Source organism: Microcebus murinus, chromosome 6 (genome assembly GCF_040939455.1).
Source record: "Microcebus murinus isolate Inina chromosome 6, M.murinus_Inina_mat1.0, whole genome shotgun sequence".
NCBI classification, from domain to species: Eukaryota; Metazoa; Chordata; class Mammalia; order Primates; family Cheirogaleidae; genus Microcebus; species Microcebus murinus.
Window position 1 is genome coordinate 35,206,410 of NC_134109.1, and position 14,262 is coordinate 35,220,671.

Consider the following 14,262-nt stretch of genomic DNA (forward strand, 5'->3'; position numbering starts at 1 on the left):
TACACATGCTGTAACATAACTGCTGGTATTTAAAATGAGAAGTAAAGGTTCTAAAAACAACTCCCTATAAATTGCGCTGGTGTGATTTACAAGTAGACTTGTAAACCCACATAGAGGTCAAGTGGGGCTAACTTTATTTCAAAGCTGATCATTTAGTTTAAAATACAGCTCTTTGGCCGGGTGTGGTGGCTCACACCTATAATACTAGCACTCTGGGAGGCCAAGGTGGCAGGATCACTTGAGGTCAGGAGTTCAAGACCAGCTTCAGCAAGAGCAAGACTCTGTCTCTACTAAAAATAGAAAAAATTAGCCAGTCAACTAAAAATAGAAACAAAAAATTAGCCAGGCATGGTGGGTCACGCCTGTATTCCTAACTACTCAGGAGGCTGAGGCAGGAGGATTGCTTGAGCCCAGGAGTTTGAGGCTGCTATGAGTTAGGCTGATGCCACAGCACTCACTCTAGTCCAGGCAACAAAGCAAGACTCTCCCTCAAAAAAAAAAATGCAGCTCTACTTTTAGGCTCCTGCACTCACATGTCAAATGACGGAGACCTTGCAACTTACTTGAGCTCTTTAAAGTGCAAGGACCCAAAAATCACTCAATTTACCTCAAAGAAAGTGGGGGCTTGTTAAAAAACACAAGAATTGAAACTTACCCTGGAGCTGAAACACCGTCAGATACTGAGATAACTGGAAACCTCCCCCTCCATGTCTTCCTCTCTCACATTTCCACGTTTCCCATGTCATTTCTGCTTTCCTGTTCTTCTCTTGATACCAACTTTCATTCTTTATTCTTTTTGTTTGTTTGTTTTGTTTTGTTAGTTTGTTTTGACACAGAGTCTCACTCTGTTGCCCAGGCTAGAGTGCCATGGCATCAGCCTAGCTCACACCAACCTCAAATTCCTGGGCTCAAGCAATCCTCCTGCCTCAGCCTCCGGAGTCGCTGGGACTACAGGCATGTGCCACCATGCCCGGCTTATTTTTCTATATATTTTTAGTTATCCAGCCGATTTCTTTATATTTTTTTAGTAGAGACGGGGTCTCACTCTTGCTGAGGCTGGTCTCAAACTCCTGAGCTCAAATGATCTGCCTGCCTCAGCCTCCCAGAGTGCTAGGATTATAGGCATGAGCCACCCTGCCCAGCCTCATTCTTTATTCTAACTTTTGGTTTCTGCTTCCTCATAATTTTGGGTCCCTTATAATTTTGTCTTCCTCATGGCATAAGACACTATCATAACTGGCAAATTCTCATAGTTTCTTGGTTCACATTCTCCAGAGAAGGAAATCTTGTTGAGCCTACAAATCTCTTTCTACTAACCCACAACATAGGTCTCTAGCCTTGAGTCAGATGTTACTTCTAGTCCAAACTGACCGCTTCAGCAGGAGCTATGAGCATGGGCATGGCGGACCCTATAATAGAGGGAGGAAATGGGCAGACACAGGAGCTGACATCTTTAGTACCCTGCAGGTACTCCTGTCCCTTGCTTTCTGTTTACTGTAATTATCCCAATCTCTCAAATATTCACACATAGATCTTACCACCATCTCCTTATACTCTCAGTACTTAGCAACGCAATTCAGTGTCAGTTTTCTTTTTGGCCTTTGCAAATTCCCCAATGTGTTGTTTCTGATAGTCTTGGTTTTGTTTATGAAGTCAAGTGGGCTATATTGGAGTCATCTCCACATGGACCATGTAGCTTCTCACCAACTGACTCACATACTCCCTCACCCCCAACATTGGTGTGGTCAAAAAGTGAGCTCAGGAGAAATCATGAGTTATGTGAATGCAACTGTCGTGGCTTATTCTGTCTTCACAAAGGAAAGGCAGCCATATTAAAAGCTAATCTCCAGATAAGTTTTGTAAAAGTCAATGCTATCATGTGTTAAAACAAAGAGTTTATGGATGTCTAAAATATAAATAATAGCAATGGAAGTCATACAGCTCTCAGTTTATAGGGGATACTAGGGGAATTAACAGGGAAATATAGAGGAATATATGTATATCTGATGGGCACTAATATCTCTGCCACATGTGGAGGAAGATGACCTGCACAACCATATGTGGCATAGCTCTGAATGTAACATTTCAATAAGAAATATCCACAATAATGAAATGGATGGCAGGAGGCGAATTTCAGAAATTGTGAAGAACTTGATAACTGATGAGATGAAAAAGTGACTAAAGATGAATGAGATTTGGGGCTTAAGCAAATGGTTATTTGATACCATTGATATAGTTTATAGTTGAGTATAATTACATTTAAAATTCATGTCTTCTGACCCTAAACTCAATATTCTGTTTACTCTGACAGATTCAACATTTCATTTACAAAAAAGCAAAGTATCTTAAAGAATAATGGAATCAGATGGATTCACCATTGTATCTTCAGTATCTGGTGCTTGGCCTAGAGGAGATGTTCAATAAACAGCTATTGAATTAATGGATTAGTGAATGAATGAATGAAGAAAGTGGATTTTATTATAAGAAAAGGTGTTTGACTAAATAAAAAAGTTTTCTCTTTGCATGTTATTAGATCCTGCAAATAGTTTCCCAGGAAGTTTTAATAGTTATTTCAAAAATATCATAGGAAATCTTATATACACTATGTCCATGTTCCTGAATAATAGAAGAAATCCAATTAACTTCATCTTTCCTTTTATAGGAATATTCTTCATCTTTAAAATAAGGGCCTAATATAATCTATGCAGTCCTTTCACTTTTAATATTCTAAGTGCCTCTAAGACAAAAATGTGCTTCATTAGTTTTCCTCCACAACTTACAATGAATGTACTTGCTGGTTCCTCCCATGTTGATATGCCTGTGATTACCATGTTTTTCTCACCAAATGGGGAGTGATCCAACAACTAAATCTAATATCTAAAACCTGGATTTTCCTGGAAAGTCTAAGACCTATGAACACCATAGGAATGAGTCTGAAATATTTATTTAAATTCTGTGTTATGGTTATAATTCCTCATGGCCTTGTACTTAAAGTGTCCTTGGCTGTATGTCAGGTTGATGTTCACCAATATGGCAAAATTCTGATTGGTCAATGGTCCATTTTGATTGTCTGAGCCCATATAATACTATTTTAAATATTCAAAGAATATCTTTGTCCTCCATGAACTTAACTTAGTAACAGAGGCTAACTGAAGCTCTGGTAAACAGGTTTGAACTCAGATAGTTTTGATTTCTTTGGTAGAGGAGTGTTTATCCTTTCTTCACTGTCCTAAGCCCCATTTACCTAGAATGCGCACCAAAAGGCCGGGGATAAATTTTGCATTAATCACAGTGAATCTAGAACTGTAATGTCACATGCAGATAAAGAAAGACAAATTTTTACAGGTAGAAGCTAACTTGAGTGTTTTTTTTGTTTTTTGTTTTTTATGGTTTTAGACTTGAGTCAGTCATGCTCTGACAGTGTAGCATAAACTACACTATAATCTCTGAAGGTCCCTTCTGTAATTATGACTCATAATTTTCCATGTAAACAGTTCTAAAAAAACCAAATTGCTACACAAGGATGCTCATTAAATCTCTACAGTGCTTTGTATAAGAGAAAGGATATTACTCTCATTATGGTCAAAATGGAAATTGAATAAAGAACAAAAAATCCTCACTTAACATCATCAATAGGTTTTTGGAAACCGTGATGTTAAACTAAACGACGTATAAGGAAAGCAATTTTACCATAGGCTAATTGATATAACAAGAGTTAAGTTCCTGCTCAGGCGCTGTGGCTCACACTTGTAATCCTAGCACTCTGGGAGGCCAAGGCAGGAGGATTGCTTGAGCTCAGGAGTTTGAAACCAGCCTCTGTAAGAGTGAGGCCCTGTCTCTAATAAAAATAGAAAAATTTAGTCGGGCAACAAAAAATAGAAACAGAAAATTAGCTGGGCATAGTGGCAAGCACCTGTAGTCCCAGCTACCTGGGAGTCTGAAGTAGGAAGATCGCTTGATCCCAGGAGTTTGAGGTTGCCGTGAGCTAGGCTGATGCCATGACATTCACTCTAGCCCCAGCCACAAAATAAGACTCTCTCTCTCACCAAAAAAAAAAAAAAAAAGAGTTAAGTTCCTATGGCATATTTCTGATCACAAAAAAAAAAAAACACACCAAACTTCTAAGACTCAAAACACTTCTAATATTAAACATTGAAATAAATGTGGGCTATACATACTTTTTTAAAAAGATTAATGAAAACAAGTTAAGATAATGATTTATCCAATTATGCCAGTTCAGAGTCACAGGTGACAGTAGTCTATCCTGGCAGCTCAGGGCTCAAGGTGGGAACCAACCCTGGACAGGACATCATTCCATCACAGGACACACTCATACACACACCCACATTCAGACTAGAACAATGCAGACGTGCCAGTTACCCTAAGGTGCACATCTTTGGGATGTGGGAGGAAACTGGAGTACCCAGAGAAAACCCATGCAGATGTGGGGAGAACATACAAACTCCCACACAGACAGTGGCTCCTGCTGGAAATTGATTTTTTCTCATCCACCTTATAACAAAATGATGTTGAATGAAACGAGAACTTGCTACACACCAAATTTTCCCTAATATCCTTATAATCTTCTCTAACTGCTAGAATCATCTTCCAGTGCTTTCTAGCCACGATGCAGTACAAGTTATCATGCTCCTTTATATATCCCAGCTAGGGATATATAGGTAGTTATAGTATATAGGATATATAGGTAGCTAGGTTGGGGCCATGCTCTGGCCAATGAGATGTGGGCAGAAGTGATGAGTCACTTCCAAGCCTGGTCTTAAGTGCCCATGGGAGAACCTCCAGCTCTTTCTTCCTTTGCTTTGGTGATCTTGGACGCTACATAGTCCAGATGTTCCCGCTATAAGATAGAGGTAGCCTGGATCTCTCAGTATCCAGTAGGAAGACAACCCCATAGGCACTAGACTATGACGTGAGCAAGAAAAAAATCTTAGCTAGGTGTAGTGGCGCATGCCTGTAGTCCCAGATACTCAGGAGGCTGAGGCAGGAGCATTGCTTAAGCCCAGGAGTTTGGGGCTTTGGCGTGCCATGATCACCCCTGCGAATAGCCACTACACTCCAGCCTGGGCAATATAGCAAGATCCTGTCTCTAAAAAACATAAGAATAAAATTAAATCTTTATTGTATTAAGCCACTAGCATTAATTAACCAGCTACTATACTGGCCAAGGGGAGCTAAAATTCAGCCCTGGTTTAGCCACCAAACCATATTCCCTGGCATAGTCTTTTGCCAAGCTAAGCATCCCACAGGAGATGCCTTTTCTAATTCACACACAGATGCCACATGAGCTGTAGTCCCCTATCAACTAGTCACCCTGTTTCCATTCCATTTCCCCTTGGTACTTCCTCTAGAAAGAACTTCCAGATTAATATTCCTAAAGCACAGCTCTGATAATGCCATTTCCTGCTCAGAACCCCTCAGAGGGGACACATGGCTTCCTGAATTAAGCCTAAAATCCTTGATGTGGTCTCCAAGATCCTCTGCAATTCATGGAAAAGAGTCTGCCTCTACAGCCCAGTCGCCATCTTGTCTTCTAACACCCATGTTCCCCAGCTCTGGAATCTAGTGTAGCGTAAGGCCAGGAGGTCCCTCAGCCTGACCCAACTTAGCAGGCGCACCCCATCTCATATCAACCTAGCTTATGGAGCCTCCACCTTCACTTACTCCAAGAATTTCCACAGCATCGAATTTCTTCAAGTCTTCCAGCCTTCTGGGGTCACCTTTTCCTTTAATATTCAAATTAAAAGGCTAAACTTCAAAAAGACAAAAAACAAACAAACAAAAAATAATAAATAAAAATAAAAGGCTAAACGTCCATCCCATATATTATAAGGGCAACTCCATCTGTTTTATTTGGGCAAAAGGGGGTTTGTCTCATAGTTGTTCCTTAGTTCACTCTGTAGCCTGTTCCTCCACTCTGGCTCTGCAGAATAGCAAGAATTCAGCTGTGTTCTCACCCCAAATTGGATCCTATTTGTGTGGAGGGTGTCAGTATCACTCCGTGAAGGAACCAAGAGGCAAGGAAAAACAACATATAATGCATCTACTACTATGTAGCTGCTAGGATTGCCAGATAAAATACAGGTGCCCATTAAAGTTGTCTTTCAGATAAACAGTGAAATCATTTTTTACTATGTCCCAAATATTGCGAGGGACATACTTATGCTAAAAAAGTATTTGTTGTTTTCTAAAATTCAAATTTATGTGGGTGTTCTACACCCAGGTAAATAAACAAACTGTTTAAAAAACAAAACATTTTTATTTGCTAAATCTGGCAACCCTAGTAGTGGCCCCCTTTTGTTGAATTCTTAATCTTGGGCTCACACTAGGGGGAGAAGCAGGCTCTTCTTGCTAATGCATAATCTACCAAAAACACTGCTATTTTAAATAACATTTCCTCCCTCAACAGCAATGTTTTCCTTCCTATTATTCATGTATTATAGAGGTTTTAACACAATAAACTTCTCATAAGACAAAATAAACTCTTGAAGAATCTTTTCATATTCTTTCATTGGCTGGCTGGATCTTGGAGGCATTTTTCCAGAACTGACTATCTGCTTGCTACATTGGCATTTAAGGAATTCAAAACCAGCAACAGCCCCAGAAATCTTAAGGCAGATAAAAAAGTCAGAAGAAAATGCCTTGGGCATATATAATAGCAAATTCTAGCACTTTTTCAGACTTGCATAATGAGCCATGGATTTTATAATTTTGGCCTGGCACATATGTTTCCAAATATCTCTCCATATCTTCCAGGGAATACTTGGCTGGGTTTTACACGAGGTACGTCAGACATCTGTAGGAACACAGGTTATGTCTAGAAGTCATTCTTGTAAGACAGCTTGCCAGAGGAGTAACTCTCTCCCTAAAATAGGTAGTGTCCCCACCAGGTGGGTGTTAGTTCACTCTTTGAAACACATTTCCACACCACCTATAAAACTTGAAAGTAGCAAACTGGCCAATAGTTATCATCTTGTGAATCACACAGACTCACTGTCCAGCTCCTGCACCCTGTGTTTCTTGGTAGCTCCTCTGGAAGCCAGAAAGACAGTGGGTTAGATTATAAAGGTTAATTAAGTACCATAAAATGCACATAGAATTAGAAACAACTACATTGTTCTTCCTCTCACAGCACTCATGTTCCAGATGCCAGTAGTCACTTAGGTATCCAGCATGACAGTTCTTTTCATAAGGAATAGGAAATTAATCATAGCCACGGAGGTGCCCTGTAATCTCCTGCGGTAATAGTAAAAAGAGTGGGTGTGGTCTGGCTCTTTTAAACAGAACATCTAAAGATGAGAAAAGTTTCTCAAATTGATTTGTGGAAATCTAACCTTTTCAGAAACCTTCAATTATTTCGTTGAAAATATATGTATGTGTGTACATATATCTAGTAGTAGCATTTTTTTTTAAGGGACAGGGTCTGGCTCTGTCTCCCAGACTGGAGTGCAGTGGTGCAATCACAGCTCACTGCAGCCTCAAACTCCTAGGCTCTAGGTGATACTTCTGCCTCAGCCTCCTGAGTAGCTGTAACTACAGGCATGTGCTACCATGCCCAGCTAATTTTTTAATTTTTGTAGAGACATGGTCTTGCTATATTGACCAGGCTGGTCTTGAACTCCTGGCCTCAAGTGACCCTCCGGCCTCGGCCAGCCTAACTGAAGTGCTAGGATTTATAGGTGTGAGCCACCACACCTGGCCAGTAGTAGCAGTTTTGAAAACAAGATAACATACACGTAATAAAAAAAATTCAAAGTGCATATAAAAGGGTATAAAGGGAAAAGTGAATCTCCCTTCTACACTGTCCCCCAGTCCTCCAAGGCACCAGTGTCACCAATTTGTATATTCTTCTGGATTTATTCTCTGTCTATACAAGCAAGTCCTTATATATTGTCTTAAAACATATTTATAGTACTTATACTATTATACATATTGCTTTTTCAATTCCTTTTAAAATCTTTTTATTGCAAAATTACCGTATAAATAAAAATTTGAAATATATTATGATCATATTTTCATTTAACAATATATCTTTGAAAGCATTCCATATTAGTATACAACACTCTGCTTCGGTATTTTTGACTGCTGTATTCCACTATATGAATGTATAACTAACCAATCCTAATATTGATGGATTTTTAACTTTGCAGTAATGGAATCTTTTTCAATTATTTTACCCTTTTAGAAAGATAGATTTATGTACCATTGAGATATTCAACAGTTATGTATTGAACACCTACTATATCTAATATACTATGCCTAGCCCCTGTAAACAATAATGAAACTAAATATATTCCTATATATTTCCTAATCTTAAAATCGTTTGGTCATTTTTCTTGTGTGTACTATGAGATTTGTATTGTTTTTCCCATGTTTGTAACTAAAGACTCCTTCTTTACCTATTAAAACACAAATTTTGGCCAGGTGCAGTGGCTCATGCCTTGTGGGGCGCGGTGGCAACGCCATTCCAAGATGGCGCCCGCTTCTTGGTCAAACCCTGTTGTTAGTCTGACAAACAATTGCTCAGCGCATGTGCAGAGTTTGTCTCCTCCCTTCCAAGCGCCTTATCCAATCAGACAATGCCCAGTGTACTTACTGCCTTTATAAGCAGCCGCTGAGAACGCCTCAGCGTCTTCCGCATCATGCAAGTCTAAAGGGAACCCCATTAAAGCACGGTCAGAAGAACTCCTGTTGCCGCGTCTTCCTTGCTGGCGAGGCGGGCGCGACAATGCCTGTAATCTCAGCACTTGGGAGGCTGAGGCAGGAGGTTTATTGAGGCCAGGTGTTTGAGACCAGCCTGGACAACATAATGAGACTCTGTCTCTACAAAAAAAATGTTTTAAAACTAGCCAGGTACAGTGGCATGCACCTGTAGTCCCAGCTTCTTGGGAGGTTGAGATGGGAGGATCCCTTGAGCGCTGGCATTTGATGCTACAGTAAGCTATGATTGGGCCACTATGTCCCAGCCTAGGCAACAGAGCAAGACCCTATCTCCAAAAAAACAAAAAAAAACCCAAATCTTCTCCCCTAAATTTGCTCTACTATGGCAAAATGGGAGTTCCATAATGCTGAATCTTTAATCGATCACTTTGGGGACTATATATCAATTTTCTCTATAAAGACACACCTATGCTTAATTATAGAATCAGAATTTAAGAGGCAGAGAAGAACTTTATAATCATGTAAACCAATCTCTTCATTTTATAAATGAGGAAAGTAAAGCTAAGAAGAGGATAAATAACTGGGCCATAGTCATGCTATGGCTTAGTTTTCTGACACAAAATTGGTTCAACATACCTCCCTAGCCCTCATTTAAAAATCAAAACTGTGACTTTCACTTGCAGCCATGATGGACTAACAGGGACCTGATTTACCCTGTACCTTAAACAACTGGAAACAGGATGAAATATTAATATATAAACAAGAGTTTTCAGATGTCAGACAACATGCAACACAGGATGATGATCTCTCAAAGAAGAGAAACACATGAGGTAAACCCCCAATTGCCTCCAGTTTTCTTCCTGGAAAGGTTCCAGCCTACAGCACAGGCAAGGGAAACCTCAACAAAGCCTGGCAGTTTTCCTGAGTTGAAGAGACGAAGGTAAGAATTCAAGAAACTGAGGCCTGAATTCACAGGTAACAGGCAAATCTCTCAACAGCTGTTGTTAGCTGTGCCTGTTACCAGCTTGAACTTGTAAGGTGTGTTATAGGCCTCCCCTTCAGTCTTCAGCTGAGTAATTGTGAGCACGCATGTGTGAGTAAACTACCTAAGACCACAGATAGAGAAACCTGAATGGAGCAATTACTGGCAATCACACTGGAATGGAAATAGTTTGCATTATGGACAGCCTAAATGGGAAAACACTGTGATATATTGGGCATTGGGTTGAGGGTTTAGAAAGGTGTTGCCTCATTAGGAGGCCATTAGCCCTGGACAAAAAGTTGCTCTGCTTCTTCCTAAGTTTAAATACAAGCCTCAGAAGAATCAAACTATTTCCAAATAACTTAAATTGTGTCCCAAAACATAACTCAAAAATACTTAAAAGAATACAAAAACAAAAATCAAGCAAAAACTCAGCATCTGACAATGTGAAATTCAATATTTAGAATCCAATAAAAAATTACCAGGCATGCAAAGAATCAGGAAAATATAACCCTAAGGAGAAAAATAAATATGTGAATCAATAGAAACAGATCCAGATATGCCACAAGTGATAAAATTAGTAGACAAAGACATTAAAACAGCAATTATAACTATCTTCCATATGTTCAAGAAAGTAGAGGAAGGCGTGAGCATGTTGAGAGAAAAGGTATTTTTTTTAAAAAAAAAAGACCCAAGTTGAACTTAAGATGAAAAACACAATAGCTGAGTTGAAAACTCAGAATAACTATGGAAATTATAATTTTTGTCATTATTTTTTATTATTAACACCACAAATGTAAAAATATTTTTCATTGGACCTAAAAAGTCCTTTTCATATAAAAATCTCAAAGCCACATACAGATGTTCATCCAAACCATCAATACAGAGTAGTGTTTGCATAGTAAAAACACATTGCTGTACTTGCTATTGGTATTTATAACGAATAGAAGCAGCACACAGCACTTTTCTATATGCAAAACAAGTTAAGCCAAGCATAACTTCTATTCAGATGAGTTTAAAGTCCAATGAAGAATTAAAAACTGGGTTCTGTGACTTCATTTTTAGGTTGTTGCATGCATAAATTAAAGAAAAATATTTTTATAAGCACCACTCAGGATATAGAAAAAGCTAGTGATTTTTAGACCCTTTGCAGAATCAGTGATGGCGGTATTCCCAAAAATTTGTTGATGAGCTGCAGTTAAGACTCTAACCTAGCTCTTCTGGTCCCAAGCTCTGCGGCAGCCGCAGGTTACAGTGTAGACATAACCAAGTCCAAAAACCACATCACACACAACCAGTCCCAAAAGTGGCACAGAAATGGCATCAAGAAACCCCGATCACAAAGATATGAATCTCTTAAGTGGGTGGACCCCAAGTTCCTGAGGAACATGCACTTCCCCAAGAAGCACAACAAAAAGGGCCTGAAGATGATGCAGGCCAACAATGCCAAGGCCATGAGTACACGTGCTGAAGCTATCAAGGCCCTTGTAAAGCCCAAGGAGGTTAAGGCTAAGATCCCAAAGGGCATGAGCCGCAAGCTCAGTCAACTTGCCTACATTGCCCACCCCAAGCTTGGGAAATGTGCTCGTGCACGCATTGCCAAGGGTCTCAGGCTCTGCCGGCCAAAAGCCAAGGATCAAACCAAGGCCCAATCCGCAGCTTCAGCTGTAGCCCCAGCTTCCATTCCAGCTCCAGCTCAGCCTCCCAAAGGTGCCCAGGCCCCACAAAGGCTCAAGAGTAGAGGTCTGTGTCTGCCAACATGAGGACAGAAGGACAGTGTGACCCCTGGGCTGCTGTTTGCATGGGGCTGGGGTCCTCCTGTACTATTTGTACAAATAAACCTGAGGCAGGGAAAAAAAGACTCTAACCTAAGAAATGTAGGTAAGGAGAAGTTGGAAATCAAGCAAAAAACAGAAGTAGGACCAAAAAAGAAACTCTTAGGAAAAGAGGAATATTTTAAAATGTGAGGACTATGGTTTACAAGTATGTATGAATCTCCCTGACAGAGGCTGAGACAGCAATAACATAAAAATGCAATTAAATTCAACCAACAGTTGTTGAGTGTCTGTTGCCTGCAAGACACTGCACCAAATGAAGCAGTATCCCTTCATCCAGAAGCACAAAATGCAATGCAAGAAACGGATGCAGATACATAAATAACTGTAGTGTAAGTCAGACTGATAGCTGTAATAATGAAGATATAACAGTATAGAGGAGTGAAATAACTGGATTTGGGGGTAGCAAAATGGGGGAAGACTTTACCTAAAAGATAACATTTGAACTGTGTCCGAAAAGATACAAAAAAAAAATGTTTTGCTATATATAAAAGAGAATTGTGTGGTTCTTCTCCATTTAATTCTTCCCTCCCTTATACCAGCATCCATTCTCTGCCTCTCTCCATCCTTCTTTGTAACCAACAGGCTGCTTTACCTTGGTGGTTGGCTAGTTACGAGTTTGGCCATTGCAAGATACAGAAGTTTTGGAATTTTGCAACCCTCTGCCTACAGCTTCTACTAATGGCCAAGGCCCCCTTACTTATGGCTCCAACTCTTATTGAGCTGCGGTAACTGTATTTCATCCTCTTGGCCCTTTGGGCCTAAGGAAGATAAGAGCTTCTCCCTTTGCTAGTCTCTGGGTACCTCAACCACTTTTGTGATTTCCCTTTACGCTGACCATATCTCTGTAAGTAGTCTCTTCATTTAAGCTGCCTGAGTTGAACCCAGTCCTAGACAAAGACTGCATGAGCAAAGATAAGAAGGAACACAGGATTGGGAAGCTACAGCTGCATTTTGGGTAACATCATAGTGGTGAGAATCTAGGCTCAAGAAGAATGGTTTTAGAGAATTAGGGCCAGATTGTGAGGGTCTCACCAAGGAATATGAACTTTATTCTTGGATAAGAGAAATCCAGCAGTCGTTATTGAGTGGGTATCATCAGAATTGTGTTCCAGGAAGATCTCTATTAGCATGTGGAAGATGGAAGGAAGGGGAAGGAGCCTGAAGGCAGGGAACCCAGGTAAGAAGTTACTACAATAAGGTCCTAAAATGGGGCTTTGGTTGGTGGTAGGGAGAATGGATTTGAAATGGATCAGCAATAAAATCTACAGGGTATGGCAGGTAAGTGAATTGAGGGGCAAAGAAAAAGGGAGTTTTAAAGAAGATTCCAAGTCTCCAGCTTGAGAGCATGGGAAAACGGTGGCCCTATAAACACAGAGGAAGAAGTTCTTAGAATTGGGAACATAATGATTTTGATTTGGACCACATAGAAAGTGAGGTATATTCAGGCTGAGATGCTCAGCAAAGAGCCGGAAATTAGTTCTATGTATTAGGAATGAGGGAAGGCCTGAAGATAAAAGGAGATATTCTGGAACTGTGGTTCTCACTCCTCGCTGCACTTAGGAGTCATCTGAGGGACGTTTAATAAAATAAATACCAAGGCCTAACCCCAGACCAATTAGATAAGATTTCTAGGTCATGCCAGAAATCAGATGTAATTGGTACGTATTTAATCAGATTTAATGGGATTTAATCTAGGTTTGTATTTTCAAAGAACTCCCTAGGTAATTCTTAGATGCATCCAGATTAAGAAGCACTGATCCAGAGCAAACAGAAGCAGCTAAGAATGGACATTTGGGGACACCAGTATTTAAGATACTTACAAGAAGATGATAGAGAACACAAATAATAAAGAGTGGCAGATAAAGAAAAAGGCAGCAAGGAGAATTTTATCCAAGGAGTGGATGCCACAGAGTGGTAGATGAAGAATGAGAAGAGGCCCCTAGATTTGGTAAGTAGGAGGCCATTACTGATCTCTGGGAAAGCAGTTTTAGTATTATAGCTGCAGAAGCCTAGTTGCAATAGGCGGGGAGTATAACAGATTTTAGATGAGCAGGGAGAGTGTGAACTACTCATTTAAGAAGTTTGGTGCAACTGGTAGGAGAAAACAGCCGGTAACTTACAAAGAAAAAAATGATGGAGAGAAAGCAATGTATTTTAAACTAGAGCATATTAGATGACTAAGGGTAAGGAAACATTAGAGAAAGAGAAAAAGAAAATACATAGTACAGATGAAGTTATCGGGAGAGCAGGACCCTAGAGAAGCCCAGAGGAGGCGGCATCTATATTATCAGTGGACTAGTCGGCCTAGGAAAGGAATACCAAAAAGATAAGCTTAAAGTTGAGAGAGTTCAAGCCATTATTTTCATAATGAGATGGGAGGCATGGATGATTGCTGAGAGCAAAGAAGGTAGCAGAGAACGGGAAAAGAGGCACACAACAATTGAGAGCTTTCCATGTGCCAGGCACCATGGTGTAATTCTACCAAGTTACCTTATTCAGTAATGTGCCTTTCAAGGATAAATGTTGTCAGAGGGGATAAGAAGCAAAAATTAGGCTTATTCTGCCCAATTTTAGCCATCTCATCACCTTCCTCCTCCAGTACAATTACTAATTAATGGCCCTTTAAAGCTTGGCCTGCAATTTGTTTTAAGTTAAGTGTTCATTTCTAGCTGAATAGGAATAGATTTTAGTTATGATAATATTCCCTTAGTTTAGTTTAAAGGTAAGAGCTGCAGAAGATTATTTAAGTAAAAGAAAAAGCCT

At 39.9% G+C, this 14,262-nt stretch overlaps 1 protein-coding gene across 1 annotated transcript; it reads left to right on the plus strand.

Annotated features, from left to right (window-relative positions):
• Positions 1-1,399: 1,399 nt before the first annotated feature.
• On the plus strand, positions 1,400-11,424 carry LOC105878373 (large ribosomal subunit protein eL29-like). Its single transcript, XM_012777764.3, has 2 exons — positions 1,400-1,467; positions 10,893-11,424. The coding sequence occupies exons 1-2, from the start codon at positions 1,400-1,402 to the stop codon at positions 11,422-11,424; spliced, it is 600 nt and encodes a 199-aa protein (XP_012633218.1).
• Positions 11,425-14,262: the final 2,838 nt, after the last annotated feature.

What these genes read in the sequence shown, in the direction of transcription:
- LOC105878373 (XM_012777764.3), top strand. Translation starts at nt 1,400, where the DNA reads ATGGCGGACCCTATAATAGAGGGAGGAAATGGGCAGACACAGGAGCTG. An exon ending in ACATCTTTAGTACCCTGCAG is followed by an intron (nt 1,468 to 10,892) that starts GTACTCCTGTCC and finishes TCTGGTCCCAAG; the next exon opens with CTCTGCGGCAGCCGCAGGTT.